The following is a 19,750-nucleotide window of genomic DNA, read 5'->3' on the forward strand; positions in this document are numbered from 1 at the left end:
CTCACTGAACAACCGAAGGGCCCCCTACATTGACAGCCCCCTGTCAGCTTCCTCTTGGGGAAGTTGCCCCTCCCACAGCGCCAGTCGCAGGGCACCCACATCAGACAAGTTCAGGGCACAGCACAGCGTGTCCTGCCACCGTAGCTGACTGGGCCTTCCTCAGCTTCCTCATTTCAGTAAGAGTCCCCACGGCTCACGCCAAAACCTCCCAGTCATTGTAGATGCTGGTCTTTCTTTAATCCTCCGTGTCCAATCCCTTGGCAAATCCAAAACCCACCTTGAATCCATCCAGTTCTCCTCACCTCCACGGCTGCCATCCTAGTCTGAGAAAGGCTCCACAGCCTCCCAAGTGGTACCCCTGCTTCTACTCTTGCCTCCTATTGACTAGTCTCCACAGAGCAGCCTCAACAAGCCTTATGCCCCAGTGCAGTGAGCTCAAGATCCTAACTTCTCACCATGCAACAAGGCCCCTTGCCTCTTGAGTCTTATCTCCTACCACTCACCCTGTCCTCAACATTCTAGCCATGTTGGCCTTCTTTCTAACCCCATAATGTGCCAAGTTCATTCCACCTTGGGCCTTTGCCTCGGGCTCTTCTACAGCCTGGGATGCCTATCCATGCCTGGCTCCTACTCACCATTCAGGTTTCGGTTCAACCTGAAATGTCACCTCCTCATAAGACTTCTTTTTTTTTTTTTTAAAGATTTTATTTATTTTTTTGACAGAGAGAGACACAGTCAGAGAGGGAACACAAGCAGGGGGAGTGGGAGAGGGAGAAGCAGGCTTCCCGCGGAGCAAGGAGCCCGATGCGGGACTCAATCCCAGGACCCCGGGATCATGACCTGAGCCGAAGGCAGACGCTTAACCGACTGAGTCACTCAGGCGCCCCATCCTCATAAAACTTCTCTGACCAGTGAGATGAAGTATCTGCTCACCCTCCCCTTGCCCCCTATCACTTTCCTTCTTTCATTTTGTTTTATGTTCTTCACTGCACTAACAACATACATCTGATTTGCTTACCGATTCCCCTTACTAGAATATAAACTCCATGACAGGAAATGACTAATTTTCCTCATTTACTACTGTATCACCAAGGCTAGAGTTGTGCCTAGCACCCAACAAAGGCATGATTAATAACTTCTAGAATGGGGGCGTCTGGGTGGCTCAAGCGTTAAGCGTCTGCCTTCGGCTCAGGTCATGATCCCAGAGTCCTGGGATCCAGCCCCACATCGGGCTCCCTGCTCCGTGGGAAGCCTGCTTCTCTCTCTCCCACTCCCCCTGCTTGTGTTCCTGCTCTCGCTATGTCTCTCTCTGTCAAATAAATAAATAAAATCTTAAAAAAAAAAAAAAAAACTTCTAGAAGGAAAGAGCAGCCAGTCCAAAGACCACGGCCAGACTCATGCTGTGGGGCTTGTGAGGTGCTGCTCAGAGAGGGAGGGGGACAGCTAGTCTCCCCCTCAAACAGTTTAACTGGAGGCTACGGGGCTTAGCTAGGCATTTGGCAAAGGGCACTGGCGGTAATAGGAAGCTCTACGCAAGGGCTGGATCTGAAACACAGGCCACGGGCAAGCTCTAGTCAGGCAGATGCGAAAGCCCCGCTAAGCAGAAGCTCTGACGCCGAGAAGAGACAGGGCCGCAGGTAAGTGAGCCAGCTGGCACTGGGATAAGCAAGACTGCGAAGAAAAGCAGAGCCTGAGAAGAGCCGAGTCACTTCACAGGGGTGAAGCAGGAAAGGACAAACTCTCCGTGCCAAAGACCCAGAGTCGCCTGGAACCTGGCTCCAGTCTGCACTGAAGTCAGGCAGTCCTAGGAATCCTTGGAATCATCTTGAGATTACCAGCACCTTTCCTGACCCTTGCAATAAACCCCCATTACACAGGCGAGCACAGGAGGGTCTCTGATCCTTGATCCTGATCCCAAGAGCTCTGTCTAAATAAAATACAACTCCTGTGACCTGGATTTCTAGCTACAGACAGAATCTCAACAAGAGATGGAAAATATCACCTAAGATATTTGCTGTCTGAACTGGATATATTATACCCAAGAGAATGGGAGCTCACACTGAATTTTTCACCATTGTACGAATCTTTAAAAATAAGTAAAGTTAACTTTCTACAATACCCTATTCTAGGGATTGTACTGGGAACTAAGGATAAGACCCATTTTACAGGCTTGTCCTTATATAACTGGGCCCTCCTCTCACTAGATCCCCTGAACTGGTGCCTACCACACCCTGTAACTTGACAGAACTCCACGGCAGGTTGCTATGCTCTCCTGCGGCTGAAGAAGAGCTGAAAATGCTTTATATAAGCTGGGTTACATGCTTAAAAACATGACCTCGAGGAACATTTCAAACTAGGCTGTATTAGTTTCCTATGACTGCTATAATAAATGACCACAAAATGAGTGGCTTAGAACACCACCTATTTATTATCTTATAGTTCTGGGAGTCAGAAGTCTGACGTGGGTCTCACTGGGCTAAAAATCAAGATGTCACCAGGGCTGGGTTCCCTCTAAAGCTCTAGGAGAGAATATGTTTTCCTGCCTTTTACAGCATTTGGAGGCACCCACATTCCTTAGCACACAGCCCCACCTCTGTCTTCAGGGCCAGCAACATCAGGCCAGGCCTTCTGCAGCTCTCTCTGCTTCTCTCTGATTTCCTCTCCTGTTTTTAAGGACTTTGTGATTACAACGGGCCCACCCGGATAATCCAAAATAATCTCTCCATTTTTTAATTTTTTTAAAGATTTTATTTATTTATTTATTTGTCAGAAAGAGAGAGCACACAAGCCGGGGGAGCGGCAGGCAGAGGGAGAAGCACTCCCACTGAGCAAGGAGCCCCATGCGGGGTTCGATCCCAGGACCCCGGGATCATGACCTGAGTCAAAGGCGGACACTTAACCGACCGAGCCACCCAGGCGTTCCGAATCTCTCCATTATCCTAAAGAGAGCTGATTAGCAACCTTGATTCTATGTAACCTAACATATTCACAAGTTCTGAGGATTACAACATGGATATTGGGGGGGGGGGGAGGTGTCATTAATCTGCTGCAACAGTCCACATGGGCCACAATACAAACACCAGCCAACGAAAGCACTCAGCCTGTTGTCCCACCCCACGCCAACATCCTCTAAAGCACTGCTCCACAGAGTTTGTGTTTGTCTTTGCACAGGTGAAGATAAACAAGGCTCGCCAAGGGCAAGTTTATGATGTTGGTTTCCAGGTCCCTGAGCTTCCGTTTTCAATCTCACAAGTACTTCTTAATCACCTAGTATGTGCCAGACACTGTTAGGCTCTATGGGAAAGTCAAAGGTGAAGACAGCGTGAATGGTGCCAGGTCAGGTCTCCGTAACATTATGAGGCAGAATCAACAAGGATCATGGATCTAGAGAGCAATGTGGTGTACATGCCCTTTGCAAAGCCTTACTAGGACAAGAGTGCTTGAGCTGAGTCTTGAAGGACGGGGAGGATTTCATCGGTGGGGAAGGGCAGCACAGCACATGGAAGGGCACAGAGCAGCCCAAAGGCATTCCTTTCGCCCATCTTGGTTTCCCCGTGCCTTGCTTTAGAGGGACTGGCACTCTCACCTCCTAACAGGACCGCAGACTTTGTGGAGCAGATGAGAGAGGCAACTTTTCAGCTCCAGAGACGCTGCCTTGGACAAGCTGCCTCACCTCAGCAACAGGGCAAATTAACTTCTAAACTTGGGGAGAGAGGGTGTTTTGTTTTGTTTTGTTTTGAGGGGGTGTTTTTTTAATATGAAAAATGACAACTCCACTACCACCCACCTGAGAAGGCTATTGTGAGAGTTGCTTAAGATCACATAAAGAGAGGGGCGCCTGGGTGGCTCAGTCAATTAAGTGTCTGCCTTCGGCTCAGGTCATGATTCCAGGACCCTGGGATACAGTCCCATGTCGTTGTCCTCAGGCTCACTGCTCAGAGGGGAGTCCACTTCTCCCTCTGCCCCTCCCCACCTCTTGTGCTCACTCTCTCTCTCTCAAATAAATAAATAAAATCTTAAAAAAAAAAAATCACGTAAAGAGAATCCAGGACACAGGAGTGCTCAGTTAGTGTGAATCCTCATCCCTTCTTCCACCCTTGCAAATAAACTCTCTCCACCTCCTCCTCTAACCTCTTTTCCCAGGCTCTTCCCAATATTATCGCTTTTCTTCGCCCTTCCATCAGGATGACCATTAGCCAATCAGACTCTACGTGAAAAGGAAATCTGCTCCCCCTCTACTAAAGGTAAGAAGATAGAGAAAAGGAACACTGGGCCTTCCTGCTGGGGAATATGGTCCATAATTGTGGACAGTTAACATGGGGAAGGGGAGGTAAGTATTAAACCCTGATGTCAGGGGAAACCATCCACACTGATAGCAATTACGTAAACACACACACACACACACACACACACTCTCTCAATCTCAGTACTGCTGGCAGAGCTGGCTCACATTTTTTATCACAGCCCTTGCTAATTATTCTACCACTGTCTATCTGTCCCCCACCCCCTGGTTTGTGAGCTCCTCAAGGACAGAGACTGTCTTTCTCATCTCTGTAGCCCTCATTCCCACCTCATTCCCGCCCCTCAGTGCATACTATATAATGATCAAATACTGAAAAAAGTGCAAAAGAAAACTTGCTTATCTTTGGCATGGCTGCAGAAGAGTAAATTTCGTCATTTGTGTGCACGGTTCCCATTTACAACTAGTTACCATGCCTAGCATTAGAAAGTACCTCTACTGATAACCTAAAATCTGGAGGCTATTGTGCACCAAACCTTTAATCCTGTCAATTCCTTAAGTCTGGCAGAGATTCTCGCCTTGGGTCAGGGGCACAGGGTTACTATACAGAGCATAAGTATACAGGGGTAGATTTTGGAAATTTGTATCCCAAAGCTATCTTACAGGTCCAAGTTAAAAGATACCACTTAAGCAGAAACCCATTGTCCAGAAAGCTACTGCTTATCCCTAAATACAAAAAAAGACCATCTCTTGCCCTCCGGAAACATTCACACCTAGGTTTCCTAATAAAGAGTTGCATAAAAAGGTAGAGAAGTGAAACCAAAACCAACCACAAAAAAACTGTCTACTAGATGTAATCAGAATCTGTGTGGGTGAGTTACATGTGTGACATTCCTTAAAATGTTAAGAGGGCAAGAACCATGAACTATGTTCTAGAGTACATAGCTCCATTGTGGAGCTTGGAAAGCATGGGCAAAGCAAGAATGAATCTATTTAGTACTTGTCAAGCAGGCATTTGAAAGTCACACTAGAAGACCCCAGTCAGACACGTTATTTCCTTCAGCTTACAGATGAGGAATCTTGGTCCTCCTCAATGTCAGCTGGGTGAAGACAGAGAATTGGATTCAGCCTGTGAAGCCCCCCTCTTGCCTGCCAGGTACAAGACACATTTACAGACATTATATCAGTTAATCCTCACATCCACCCCGAGGGGCAGTTTTATCCTCCCCATTTTACAGTGGCAGACAGGAAGGCTTTGAAAAGGTAAACCATGGGCTTTTCCCCCACCATCTACCACCTAATCTTTGCCCTGGAGAAAGGCAACTTCTTCCCCTCCAGAACATCCCAGTAATTGAGCACACGTTGTAGGACCAAATCAAGATGTTTTGCTATGGGGCTACTTAGCATCACAGAGCGGGAAGGACACGGATTCTAAGGCCAGATATGGAGCTGGAATCTCCTCGGCACTGTTACTTACCCAGGCGGGCCACTGGGCGCACTCACACGCAGTCCCCATTTCTCAAACACCCTATTCCCCCACCCAAAGTCAGTCCTGCCAAAAACCCTTTAGGAGTTTAAGACTTTGCATGTTCAGGAAGATCATATTCAGAATCCCTGGACCACTTCACGGGACTGGAGAAAAAAGAACCACAACTTCCCTTGCATTTAGTTCCTCCCCCAAAGAGCTGTTGAACCTCATCTGGAAACAGCTGGGAGACAGCAGTTTAACAGGAAACCAAACAAACAAAAAAAGGCACAGAGTGTACCAGGGAGAATTAGGCAGCTAGAACCAAGAGACCAGGGGACAGACAGGAAGCTGAGGTTAGAAAGAGCCGAGGCCAGAAACAGGCAGAAGAGAAGGCCCCGTTGGCCTTCCTCTAGGCCCAAGGAGAAGGAGAAAACCTGGAAAACAGTGGTGTGAAGGCTCGAATCCCATGGAAAGGGAAGTCAGACCACCACTGAGATCAAGTCCACTTCCCTCCCTGCCCCCATCTCAGCCCTCCTTCTCGGACAGCCAGCTAGTGGTCATGATAGGACAGCTGAGGTCAGAAACTCACTTCTGTTCTGCTGCTTTCCGTGCCAGAGGCGACAGCCCAGACAACTGGTTTTGAGTCATTCCTCTGTCAGTCTGTACCACAGTTCCACACTGCCAACTAAATTCGGGGACAGTCAAATCAGCCTCACACGGAGAGACAAAGAGTGTCTTCATGAGAAATTACTAGGCAGATACCCACTGGGGACCTGCAGAGTGGCAGGACTTGTGCACAGGGACCTACAGCAAAGCTCCAGTGGAGCTGGAGGTCTTGAAGAGCAAGGTAAGGGTGCATGTTGCAATCCAGAAACTTAATTGAGCAATGGCCAGTTGCCAAGATATTTTTGAAAGAAGTGGGGGGAAAAATGCCATTACTAAAATTCTTTGGTGTTCTTTAATAACAAGCCTTTAGGTTATCCACACCTAAAAGGGCAAAGGGAAGACTGGTTTATTTTTCCTTTAGCAGAGCTTAGGTAAGAGCTTTCTACTCATGCCTCCTGCTACTTAATCATCCCTTCTCTCCCAGCACACGAAGAAGTTTATATTAAAAGAAAGAAAAGGATTAAGTCCTCTTAATAAAGCACATTCCTGTCTTTCACCTATAGTTTTGTTGGAAAAGGCTTTGTGGCATGTGCTATAATCTAGGTGGGTTTGATTCCAAGGAAGTGCTCAAAATTCGAGACTGAGTAAGCAGGGCTAAAAGAGCGCAAAAGACTGCAATCTCAATACCATTAAAAAAAGAGAGAGAACATCTTCATAGGCTCAGTGCCAGCTCAAACTGGCAAGACCAGAGAATCAGAGCAGAGCTTAACCAGTGTGCCACGCAAGGGGGATGGGAAGAGAGCTCTGGGTAATGCACTGCAGCCATGTGGCAAACAAACCACCAGGGAAACCTTCAAGAGAGGAAATGGGGTGGGGGTGGGAAGGCTCGTTTCAGAAACAAAACAAAGGAACAAGTTGACTAATCATTTATTCCAGAGAGGGAAAATGCCACCCTGAGCCATGTTTTAACTTCAGGTAAATGTGTAATGTTTTAACTTGGATCTATCTGGGTTTAAAGGCTCTCCAAAAAAAAGGGGTGGTAGGGGGGAACGTACCTACTTTTCTTTACTCTGTTTCTGGAGTCTCCCAGGAAACTTTCCCTGTGCCGCCTGCACAGCAGACCTAAGACAGCCTGGGCCAGTGCAGTTGCAAATGCAATAACCCCCACTCAGCAGAGATCCTATCGTGAGCTTCCTGCAGGACTGGACTGCTCTGCACTGCAGCTGAGGCAGAAGTCACCTGGCACAAATACCTAACATGCACTCGGAAGGAGGAGAGGGTGGAAAGACACTTTAACTCGTGAGGGCCAGGCAGATCTGTGACTTAGAAAAAAAAGGGATTTCGGCCCAGAGCTGCATCCACGTGTCAGAATGGTGTCTGGGATGCCTGCCCTCAACAAGACCATCTCCATATAATGTTTCAGGGCTGACCAGAGAACCTTCCAGCTTGTCAGGGGGGCAGACTGCACCTCCAACAGCTGTGGCTCTGGATGTCTACCTAGGAGGCCACCCAGGGTGGCCACTAAGGTGGGAGATGGTCTCCCAATAAAGTAGATGTGCGGACACCCAGGCTCTCTCTGCTGGGGCAAAAAGAAAAGCAGCTAACATTTATAGAGCATCTAACTATGTGTCGTTCCACCCCCAAAACGGCCAATGGAGGCTTCCTACTGTCACCCCCTCTTCATAAAAGAGGAAGCAGGCTCCGAGATTTGACACAACCATTAAATACTGGAACCAGCACTGAAGCCACCCCTGGACAGGTGCTCTGACCCATCACTCGGTACTCCTGGAAACACACAAAGCGTTTGGGGGCAGGGGTGGAGGGTCGAGCAACACAAGGAGCAGCCTGTATTTACACCTCTTTCGCGTCCAAAGTCGGTGGCCTCGGGACACTGGAGGGGAGGGCCTGGATGGAGGACGTGAAGCCGGAAGAACCCAAGCACTGCCAGCAGGGGAGGAGGCCAGGACACCGACCCCTCCGGCCTCCACTGAGGATCCCAGACCCGTAAACCCTCCCAAAGGGGCAAGAGCCAATGGGAATGCGTGCAGCCCAGGGGTCCTCGGGCGGTCGAGCCCTCCGCGCCGGTTCTGGCAAAGCAGGAAGCTCCTCTGGAGAGGTGGGGCCGGCCCGGGGTCGCCGGGTCCCTACCTGTAGGCCAGGGTCATGCACTCGAAGAGTTTGGTGAGCGAGGCGTCGATGGACAGGTGGCAGGAGCTGGTCTTGCCGAAGCTGTAGGTCTGGCACGTCTGCTTGTTGACCGTGTCGAAATCGTAGCCCTTCTTGGGCGGGTGCTCGCGGTGTGGCGACGACACCATGAAGTGGCCGCTGTGGATGATCTGCTGGCGGCGCGGAGGCTCCTCGCGGCCCGGCCCGGCCCTGGGCGGCGGCGGCGCGGCGCTCGCGTGGGCCCGGGCCGGGGTGGCCGAAGCGCAGGCGGGCGGCGGGGACGGTTCATCGGTGTCCGAGTCGTCGTCGTCCTCAGGCACCTGAGGCTTGAGCAGCACCGGGCGGCCCCGACTGCGGGGCCGGCGCGGGGAGCACATGAAGACGTCGGCGGCCATAGGGGGTGCCGGCCGGGAGCATCCCCCGGCGACGCGGGCGAGCGAGGCTAACGGGGCGCCGGCCCGGCCCGGCCCGGCCCGCGCGCGGACTGTCCGCGAGCGCGCCGCGGGGCGGGAGGGGTAGGGCGCGGGCCGAGAGGGCCGCCTCGGCGCCGGCCCCGGTGTGACGTCACCGGCGCGTATCGGCCAATCGGCTGCCCGCGTCGGCCTCTTAAAGGCGCAGGGGAGCCTTTCCGTATCTAGGCGGACAAAAAAAGCGGGGGGAGGAAGGTCGCGGGAGGCCCCGCCTTGAGGCCCCGCCCCTCGCTGCCCCCCTCCGCTCCCGGCTGCGAGGGATGCTGCGGGCCGCGGTGGCCAGGTGGTGCCGCTCGCAAGTGTCGCGGCCTTGGAGAGGCGTCGGCCGAGCGGTGCCGTGCCGACCCCGCCCCGCACTCCCGGGAATCGCGCTGCGGGCGGGGCGGGCGCTCCACGTGGTGGGTGGAGGTGGGGCTCCTTCCCCCTCCCAGGCTCCGCTTTCTCTGGCTGGGCCTGGACCTGTGTCCTAACCGCTGGTCCCTCGCGTAGCTGAGCACAGTGGTTATGATCTCCATCTTATTGATGAAAAGACTGAGTCTCTGAATACCAAAGGGATTTTTCTAACGCGGAAACAAGATCAAGAACACTTCTCACTGAGACTTCACATGCACAGAGGTGGAAACTGGCTCTGCCAAGTTAAGGCACTCTCCAAGGGGCGTCACAATTAGTACGTGCCAGAGCCACCAGCTCCTTTAACTACAACCCCAAATACTGTCGTTTTTGTTAAGATCTTAAATTTGGAGGGTGAGCCAGCCCCCAAGCAATTCTGAAAGGGGAAATTCTGAGCCATAGTTTTCTTCTCTTTCAAATAGGGAGCAGTTCTGTCTCAGAAAGTTGTGACGGTTAAAAATGATGATAAATTGCTTAGCACAGTGCCCTAGCTCGGAATGAGTGCTAAAGAAATGTTCTACAGACCGAAATAATGGAACCAACCAGACCAGAGTTACCTAGAAATTGCCAGTACTCAACCACTTTGGACCTACAGAAACAGCAATTTCATATGGTTCAACCTAATAGTCAAAACTTCTAGAAAGCTGTCAAGGTTTCAGGGACTCAAAGTCAGCCTGGGGTGGGGGCCGTGTTGGGAAGATGGGGGATGACAGGGCATCAAGAGGGGGAAAGAGACACTTGGCCAAGAACACCCACTCTAGTCCCTTGAGAGTCCTCCACAGCTTCTGTGCTCTGCTTTGAAAACAGTTTCACTTCCAGATTTGGGTGGACACTGAGTACCCTGCCCCACCCTCCTCCTCACAAGGGCCTCCGGAAGGACAGTGCTCAGAGAGAAAATGAAAAAGGGCTCTTACAAAATGGGCATGCATCCTCCTTCCCCAGATGTCTCCAAGGAGGGATAAGCCAAAGGGACTGGCAGCTTCAGGTGTGAGTTTGAGGTCCACCCCCTTGCCCAAAGCAGCGCTCCCAACGCTGGTTGCAGATGTCCAAAAGGCCACCCTTTGACTTGCCTTCCTTCATCTGAAGACCTCTCTCCTTGGGAAACTCTTAAATGCCCAGCTGCATTTGATGCAGGAATTCCACTTTAGAATTTGATCCTAAGACTGTAGCATCACTTATCAAGAGTGAACATTAGAAACAATGTAATGGGGACACCTGGGTGGCTCAGTCGGTTAAGCAGCTGCCTTCGGCCCAGGTCATGATCCCAGGGTCCTGGGATCGAGTCCCACATCAGGCTCCTTGCTCAGCAGGGAACCTGCTTCTCCCTCTCTCTCCGTCTGCTTGTGCTCTCTCTGTCAAATAAATAAATCTTAAAAAAAAAAAAAAAAAGAAACAATGTAATGTCTGACAAGAGGGAATTCACTGAATATATTATGGCCCCAAATGGAATGAAACACTACATTTTTTTAGAGAGGGGGGTGGGGCAGAGAGAGAGGGAGAGAGAGAGAATCTCAAGCAGACTCCCCACTGAGTGCAGAGCCTCGACAGAGGGCTCAGTCTCACAACCCTGAGAACATGACATGAGCTGAAATCAAGAGTGGGTCACTCAACGGACTGAGCCACCCAGGAACTCCTGAAACATGACCTGTTAAATGAAGCAAATATTACTGGTGTGGAAAAATGCCCATGATACAATGTTAGGTGGAAAACCAACTTTTAAAAAAGTTATCAGTAGTTTGGTATCAATTTCAAACAAATACTAACAAAGTCATATATTTATGTGTGTGTGTGTCAGAAAATGCACCATAATGTTCACACCGGTTATCTCCGGGTGGAGCGATTCTTATTTTCTTCTTTATGCTTATCTGTATTTTCTAATTTCCAAAAGAAACAATTCTTACTTGTATACATTTTTTTTTTTTTAGTGTACTCTTTATTTCTCCTTGGTCTCTTAGCACAAAAGACATCCTTGTGGGAGGATGTATACTTTTTTTTTTTTTAATTTAAAAAAGCAAACATCAGTTCCCTAGGAGGACAGAACCTCTCTAAAGGCTGATGTTGCAAACTGGCAACCCATGGGCCATATGCAGGGCACAGACATGCTTTGTTTAATCCACACCACGGATTCTTAAAGATTATATTAGAGAAAAAAAAAAAAAAAAAAAACGAGACTGGAGGAAACCCCAGTTTAAAAGGCGGGAAGCAGAGAATTACCAAGAGTGAGATCTGGAGGGTGCAAAAAGCAATCAATGGCTAGAGGGAGAAGGTCTTGGGGGCAGTTTACCAGGATATGTGGAAATGATTGCAGAGAATCTAGCATGAGGGGCCCCACCTTCCTTCCTGCAGAGTAAGGAGCAGTATAACAGTCACGTGCACAGAGGGACATGCAGGGCAGTGCTCCAGGGGAGCTAACAACTCCCACGAAGGACAGAGAGCTCCTACACCCAGCAAACCACAAGAACACAGAACCTCATAAGGACAGCCATCTCTTCTCAAAAAATCAGAAGCACTCCATTATAATTAAATCAACAATCAGGCAAATAGGAATTCCCAAATGCAGAGTATTACAGACCAGCAAAAGTCAGTCAGCAAGCATTTAAGGAAAGCTAGCAATCTGGAAGAAAGCTACCTGAGAACTAACAAGTAAGGGGGAAGTTAGAACAAACAGAAGGCTTTAAAAATAAAAAATAAATAAAAATAATTAATAGCTCTAGAAAAAATGTGGAAGCTTCTGTGCCCATCAAGCAAAAACTTATTTTAGCTTCTTTGTTAAAAGAAGCAAATAGAGGTCTTGGAAAATAAATATAAATATATGATTTTGAAAAGCTGAGTTGATAGCAAAATGAATATGGCTGGACAACACAGTAGTAAGCTAAAAGATTAAAACAGAATTTCTCCTAGAAATTCTAAAAGGACAAAGAGAAGGTAAATGACATGGAAGATACATTCAAAAGTTCCAGCACCTGCCTAATAGTTCCAGAGAGAAAGAAGAAAGTGAAAGAGAGAGGGAAAAATAGAGAGAGGTAATAATTAAAGCAGCAATAAAGGAAAAAGTTCCAGTGCTTAAATACACAAGCCTTCTCTATGGATCAGTATAGGTTGATCGTGCTGTCATAACAAACCACATCCAAATCTCAATGGCTTAAAACCACAAAGGTGTGTTTTCTGCCTCTTGCTAACTATCTATTGGCTACGTGTCCATCACAGGTCAGCAGTGGGCTCTGCTGGTTGTAGTCACTCTAAGACTCAGGCTGGCAGAGCAACCACCGTCTGGAATGTTGCCCATCACTGTGGCAGAAAGGAAGAGAAAGCTCAATGGGTCTCACATTAACAGTTCAATGGTCCAGCCCAGAAGTGATACGTACTCACCACTCATTGCCTAGAACTAATCACATGGCCTCACCCAAACACGAAGGAGCCAGGAAGTATAATCCAAGCATATGACTGGAACTATTTAGTGAATAGCACTGATGAGTAATGATCAATTATACCTTTGGTTTCCATTAATTTGATACCATGGATGAATCTCAAAAGCATTATGCTGGGTAAAAGAATTCAGACTTAAAAGGCCATATATTGTTTGATTCCATTTATTTATATGACATCTGTAAAAGGCAAAATGATAGGGATCGAAAAACCAGATCAGTGGTTGCCAGGAGCTTGTGGGGAGGAAACTAACTGCAAAAAGGAACAAGAGAACTATTTGTGGTAATGCAAATACTCTCTCTTGATTATGGTGGTGTTTATATGACTGTGTAAGTTTCTCAAAAGTCATAGAAATGTATGCCTGAAAAGAGTGAATTTTACTGTATGTAATTCTACCTCAGTAAATCTTGGAGGATAAAAGGTTAAATAAATGGCTTTTTCCACCCATAGGATATTTGAAAGAATTACTGGAGGTTGTTCTTTAGCAAAACAAAAATTAAATTCAAGTAAATAGAGTACACAAGAAACAGCATAGAGCAAAACAAATAAAACTTAAACTTGAATTTTAAAAATTATGATTTTATAAGATTTTTATAAAAATGAAATAAAAGGGGGCGCCTGGGTGGCTCAGTTGGTTAAGCAACTGCCTTCGGCTCAGGTCATGATCCTGGAGTCCCAGGATTGAGTCCCGCATCGGGCTCCCTGCTCAGCAGGGAGTCTGCTTCTCCCTCTGACCCTCCCCCCTCTCATGCTCTCTCTAGCTCATTCTCTCTCAAATAAATGAATAAAATTTTTAAAAAAAATAAAAATAAATAAATAAATAAAAATGAAATTTAAAAATAGAGTTTTTAAGAATAAATCATGGGCGCCTGGGTGGCTCAGTTGGTTAAGCGACTGCCTTCAGCTCAGGTCATGGTCCCAGGGTCCTGGGATCGAGTCCCGCATCGGGCTCCCTGCTCTGCGGGGAGCCTGCTTCTCCCTCTCCCACTCCCCCTGCTTGTGTTCCTGCTCTTGCTGTGTCTCTCTCTGTCAAATAAATAAATAAAATCTTTAAAAAAAAAAAAAAGAATAAATCATGTTAGAAGGCTTGTAATTAAAAATAGCAGTCCCCTATCTGGCCCCCCCCCACCCATGCCGTGCCCCTTAGTAACTGATAGCGCCACCCACCTCCTCCCAGAGGTAATCCCTTTTGAAATTTTTAGTTATTACTTCTAGTATATATCTCCAAATTAAAAAAAAAAAAAAGCCTCTCTTGCTATATATATATATATATTCTAAAATCATCAACTTCAGACATCATCTATTGACTTATTATGTTAAAACGATTTTACTTGGGGCGCCTGGGTGGCTCAGTCGGTTAAGCATTTGCCTTCAGCTCAGGTCATGATCCCAGGGTCCTAGGATCAAGCCCCGAGTTGGGCTGCCCGCTCAGTGAGGAGTCTGTTTCTCCCTCTGCCTCTGCCCCTCCCTCTGACTCGTGCTTGTGTGCACATGCTCTCTCTGTCTCAAATAAATAATTAACTAAAAAATTAAAATATTAAAAAAAGAATGGTTTTACTTTATTTTGTTATACACCTCTTTCCTCCCCTTTTTTACTAATATAGTTAAATTATATTGTGTTTAATTCATATTCAATGTTTTTATTATTTTGGCTACAAAATTATTTTATTTTATTTATTTTATTTTATTTTGTTTTATTTTATTTTTTTAGAGGGAGAGAGAAGGAGAATGTGCACATGTGCACGCAAGTAGGGGGAGAGGGGCAGAGGGAGAGGGAGAGAGAGAATCTTAAGCAGGTTCCACACCCAGGGCAGAGCCCTACTTGGGGCTTGATCTCATGGCCCTGGGATCATGATCTGGGTCAAAATCAAGAGTTGGATGCTTAACCAACTGAGCCACCCAGGCGCCCCAGCCACAAAATTATTGTGCACTATAATTTCTTTTCCTTGTTTCTTTGAACAAAAAATTATTCAAATTTTTGTTTTTCCTGGAGTTAACAATTGCCTCACATTTTCCCCCATTTGTTTAGCTTTCTTTGAACCCATGTAAGTCTTCCCATACCATCCAATAGTTTTGTTAAATATATCTCAATACAACTTTGACAGAGTCAACCCTATCAGATCTTATCAGCCTCAATTTTTCCCACTGAAGTCCTTTGTCCTAACAATAGGGATTGATTGTTGTCTAGGCTTACTGCATAGCTATCGTCCTGGGACCTCCCTTTATCATCCTGGAAATTTACTTCATTGATCTTGTGTCAAATATACTATTTCCTAAGCTCTGTATGGTGCTTTGGATCCCCTTTCATTGGTTTTTAAAATTACTTGTCAGACCCCAGCCACCAAAATGGTGAAGCAGATCGAGAGCAAGTGTGCTTTTCAGGAAGACTTAAACAGTGCAGGAGATAAACTTTTAGCAGTTGACTTTCATTCACATGCTGTGGGCCTTGCAAAATGATCAAGCCTTTCTTCATTCCTTCTCTGAAAAGTGTTCCAACATGATGTTCCTTGAAGCAGATGTGAATGACGTCAGGATGTTGCTTTAGAGTGTGAGGTGAAATGCATGCCAACCTTCTAATTTTTTTTAAAAAGGACAAAAGGTGGGTGGATTTTCTGGAGTTAACAAAGAAAATCTTGAAGAATGAATTAATCTAATCATATTTGCTGAAGCATAACCAGCCATTGCCTGTTTAAAACTTATAATTTGGGGGCAGGGGAAGCCTGGGTGGCTCAGTCAGTTAAGTGTCAGCCTTCAGCTTGGGTTGTGATCCCAGGGTCCTGGGATCAAGCCCCATATTGAGCTCCCTGCTCAGTGCAGTGTCTGCTTCTCCCTCTGCCCCTCCCCTCCACTCATGCTCTCTCTCTGGCTCTCTCTCTCCCTCAAATAAATAAATAAAAATTTTAAAAAAATTTTTATAATTGTTTTATTTATGAAGAGGAAAGATCAAGCATGAAGACTATATACCCAACTACCCTCTGATTATAAGTGACAATAAAATATTAATTCTACCTTTTAAAAAAAGAAACACACACCCCTTGTCTTTGTCTTTCCTGGTGTACTTTCTTGTTTCATAGGAGTACATCTTCCAGTAGCCTCTGCAGAAAGGTCATGGGAAGCAGAATTTTGGGGGCTTTGCACATCTAAAAGTGATTTTATTTTACCTGCATGTTTGTTTGATAGTTTGGCTGGGTAGAAAAATGTAGGCTGAAAATCATTTGCCCTCTGAATTTGAGAGATATTGTTCCACTATCTTGTAGCTTCTGATATTGCTTTTGAGACATCCAATGTCATTCTTTTTTGTTTGTTTGTTTAAGATTTATTTATTTATTTGAGAGAGAGAGAAAGAGAGAGTGAGTGGGGAAGGGGCAGAGGGAGAAGGAAAGAGAAAATCTCAAGCAGACTCCCCACTGAGCACGGAGCCCAACACAGGACTAGATCTCACAACCCTGAGATCCTGACCTGAGCTGAAATCAAGAGTCAGACACTTAACTGACTGAGCCACAGGCACCCCTCCAATGCCAATCCTATACTGGTTTGGTTTTTTGTTTGTTTGTTTTCCTGTGATGTGTTTTTCTCTCTGGGAGCCTTAGAATCTTCTGTCATTAGTGTTCTGAATTTTATGATCATGTGTCTTAGTGTGGGTCTCCTTAAAATTAATGAGGTTGGGCACTCTGTGGGCTCTTTTATTTTTTTAAGATTTTATTTATTCATTTGAGAGAGAGAGAGAGCATGCAAGCAGGGAAGGAGCAGAGGGAGAGGGAAAGAAAGCATCTGACGTAGATTCTGTGCTGGGTGTGAAGCCTGACTCAGGGTTTGAGTCATGACCTGAGCTGAAACTGAGAGTTGGATGCTCAACTGATTGAGTCCCCCAGGTGCCCCTCTGTGGGCACTTTTAACCTGAAGGTTCATGTCCTCGTGTGAGGGATATTTTGTTATATTATGTAATTGATTATTTTCTCCTTTCATTTTTCCTGTTCTCTCTTTCTGGAACTTCTATTAGATATTGGACCCGTTGGATCAATTCTCTAATTTTATTATATTTTTTTTATTTTTGTCTCCCTGACCTACTTTTAGGGGAATTTTACCAAAATTTTAACTTACGCCACATTAAAAAATTTTTTTAGAGGTCTTTCTTATTTTTGGAGTGTTATTTCTTTATAGAGAGAGCATCCAGTTCCTGTTTCATAGATGCAATCTCATTTTATCTCTCTAAGAATACTACTTTGAGTTTATTTGAAATTATCTTTTGCTCCCTGAATTGTTTATGTTTCTTTTTCTTCTTTTTTTCCATTAGTTTGTTTTGAACTCTCTCGTCATGTGGGAAGCTTTCCTCAAAAGTCTGGATGTCCATTAGAATGACCGTTAGGATCAGCACGCATGGCAGGAACTTGGCTCATCAAGTGGTGAGTCAGTGGGTTGCCAGGGAGCTTTTAGGTTAGAGACTCCTATATGTCAGAATCTGGAGGTCTTTTCTCTGAGTGGTTCAGATTGCGCAAATGAGCTCCAGTTGCCTTCTGGGAAAGGATAAGCCTGGCTACAGACTCTTTGCGGCAAGGCCAGGGAAGGGGGCAGCGGTCTTGCTGTTCATCTGCCCACTGTCACCAAACTCTCTGCCTGCAGCTAAGGGGCAGCTCATTCCCTGCACTCCTCCATGCTACCGTCCATGAGTCTGGAGCCTCTCTGATGTAATTTCTCCAGATGCTACACCTCCTGTCTCCAGAGGAAGGGAGAGAAGGCAGTTAGCTGAGACTGAGCAGGATGAGGGTGGCAACCTAGAGGTCTGTTTCATATACAGACTTTCAACCAAGCCCCGTTTCAGTCTCCTGCTTTCTGCAGTAGCTGAGGCATCCAATTCCTGAGATTTTCCGGGATTGTGGGAGAGGACTGGTTTGCTTCTCACTAGATTCTCCTTTTCCAGCACTTGGGTCTGATCTTTCTCCACCTTGCAGGGCTCATTTGCATTCTTCATCCTCCTTTCCACTTTGTATATTACAGTTTGGGACCACAGATGTTACCTTATTTCACTAAATATGGATTTGCCACTTCTGCTTCTTGTTTTCTTGTACTTTGGGGGTGATTTTGGTGGAAAAGAAAGGGGTGAACATGCGATTATTATACAATAATAAAAACATATCTAAACAGTTTTTTTCCTTAATTTGGCTGATTTGCTGATGTTTAAAAAATCATGACATCTCATATAAACAAGAGAATGTTAGAATTTTCTTGAACTATCAGAAGGTCTGACAACACTGGGCCTTTATCATTTCCCCCCTGGGAGCAGCTGGAGCTCGGGAGCAACTGTCCCCTTTAAACACAGCATGGATGTTCCCATTTCCGCAGTCCCCACCACTCCCAATTGTCTCAGTGTGCTTTTGCTTCTTTACATTACCTGCCTGGCTCCTGTAGGCATTTGAGTTTGCATTCCCTGCCAATGCCTCTCAGGGGAACAAGTTAGTGGGAACTCTTCCTACTATGGCTGTGGGAAGAAGAAGACAGCCACGGGAGAGGTGAGGCCTGCAGAAGGAAGAGCATGCTAGGGGTCAGACCAAAGTGGGGAGGAAACTGAAGAAGGTGAGAGAGCTCTGGGGACAAAACTTTCACAATTTAGGATAATTAGTGCCCACTTCCTGGGGTTGTTGTGAGGATTGAGAGAGTCAATATGTGGGAAGTACTTCAAATGGTGCCTGGCACCTAGTATGTGGTGCCATGTTGGTTTATTATTATTTGTTTTGTTTGGTTGGGTATAATTTACATACAGGAAAGCTCTGTCTTTAGTGTATGGTTCCATGGGTTTTGACAAACATATAGTTATGTAATCACAACCACAATCAAGATGTGGAATATTTCCGGTACCCACTCCACACACACACAGAAGCTTCCCTCATACCCCTTCCTTCCACCCCAGCCCCTGGCAACCACAGATACGCTTCTTGTCCCTACTGTTTTGCTCTTTCCAGAATTCCATACAAATGGAATCTTTCAGTACGTAGCCTTGAGTCTGGCTTCTTTCATTCAGCATAATGTATCTGAGATTCTTCCCTATTCTTCAGTGTCTCTGTAGTTCATGCCTGTTTATTCTTTTCTTTTTTTAAAAAAAGATTTTATATATCTATTTGAGAGAAAGAGAGAAAGTGAGAGAGAGAGAGAGCACAAAGTGGGGGGGAGGGTCAGAGGGAGAAGCAGAATCCCCGCTGAGTGGGGAGTCAGATGCGAGGCTCGATCCTGGGACTCTGGGATCACGACCCCAGCCAAAGGCAAAGGCTTAACCAACTGAACCACCCAGGCGCCCCTGTTTAAAAAAAAAAAGATTTATTTAGGGGTACCTGGTGGCTCAGTAGGTTAAGTGTCTGCCTTCAGCTGGGGTCATGGCACGATCCCAGGGTCCTGGGATCGAGCTGTGCGTTGGGCTCCCTGCTAGGTGGGGAGTCTGCTTCTCCCTCTCCCTCTGGCCCTTCACATGTGCTCTCTCTCTCTCACTCACTCTCTCTCTCTCAAATAAACTAAAAAATTTTTAAAAGATTTATTTACTTATTTTAGAGACAGAGAGCTCGATCACAGGGAGGGGCAGAGGGGGAGGGAGAGAGAGAGAGAACCCTCAAGCAGACTCCCCACTGAGCGCAGAGCCCAACACGGGGCTCAATCCCAGGGCCCTGAGATCATGACCCAAGCCAAAATCAAGTCAGCCGCTTAACCGACTGAGCCACTCAGGCGCCCCTTTTCCTGTTTATTTCTGAGTAGGATTTCGTTGTATGATGTACCACAGTTTGTTCATTCACTCGGCAATTGAAGGTCATTTTAGTTGTTTCCAGCTTGGGGTGATTATATAGATAAGGCCACTATAAACATTTATGCACAGGCTTTTGGACATTTTAATTTCTCTTAGATAAATACATGTAGGAGTGGGATTTCTGGGTTGTTTGGTACATTGATGTTTAACTTTATAAGAATCTGCCAAACTGTTTTCCAAATGGCTGTACCATTTAG

General features: G+C 46.5%; 1 protein-coding gene and 1 pseudogene across 4 annotated transcripts in view; one reads left to right on the top strand and one right to left on the bottom strand.

Annotated features, from left to right (window-relative positions):
- Positions 1-8,913, bottom strand: part of MLXIP (MLX interacting protein) — a 59,931-nt gene extending 51,018 nt beyond the window's left edge. For 3 of the 4 annotated variants that reach the window (XM_035016944.1, XM_035016943.1, XM_035016942.1), the window contains exon 1: positions 8,463-8,913. In XM_035016944.1, coding sequence (XP_034872835.1) covers positions 8,463-8,875 — 413 coding nt within the window. In that variant the 5' untranslated portion in view covers positions 8,876-8,913. The remainder of the gene's footprint in view (positions 1-8,462) is intronic. The other variant, XM_035016945.1, reaches the window with a different exon arrangement.
- A 5,961-nt stretch (positions 8,914-14,874) lies between these two features.
- LOC118018316 lies at positions 14,875-15,440 on the top strand (annotated as a pseudogene).
- The last annotated feature ends 4,310 nt before the right edge of the window (positions 15,441-19,750 follow it).

This window comes from Mirounga leonina, unplaced genomic scaffold, assembly GCF_011800145.1.
Source record: "Mirounga leonina isolate KUSES-001 unplaced genomic scaffold, KU_Mleo_1.0 Mir_171, whole genome shotgun sequence".
Taxonomy (NCBI): domain Eukaryota; kingdom Metazoa; phylum Chordata; class Mammalia; order Carnivora; family Phocidae; genus Mirounga; species Mirounga leonina.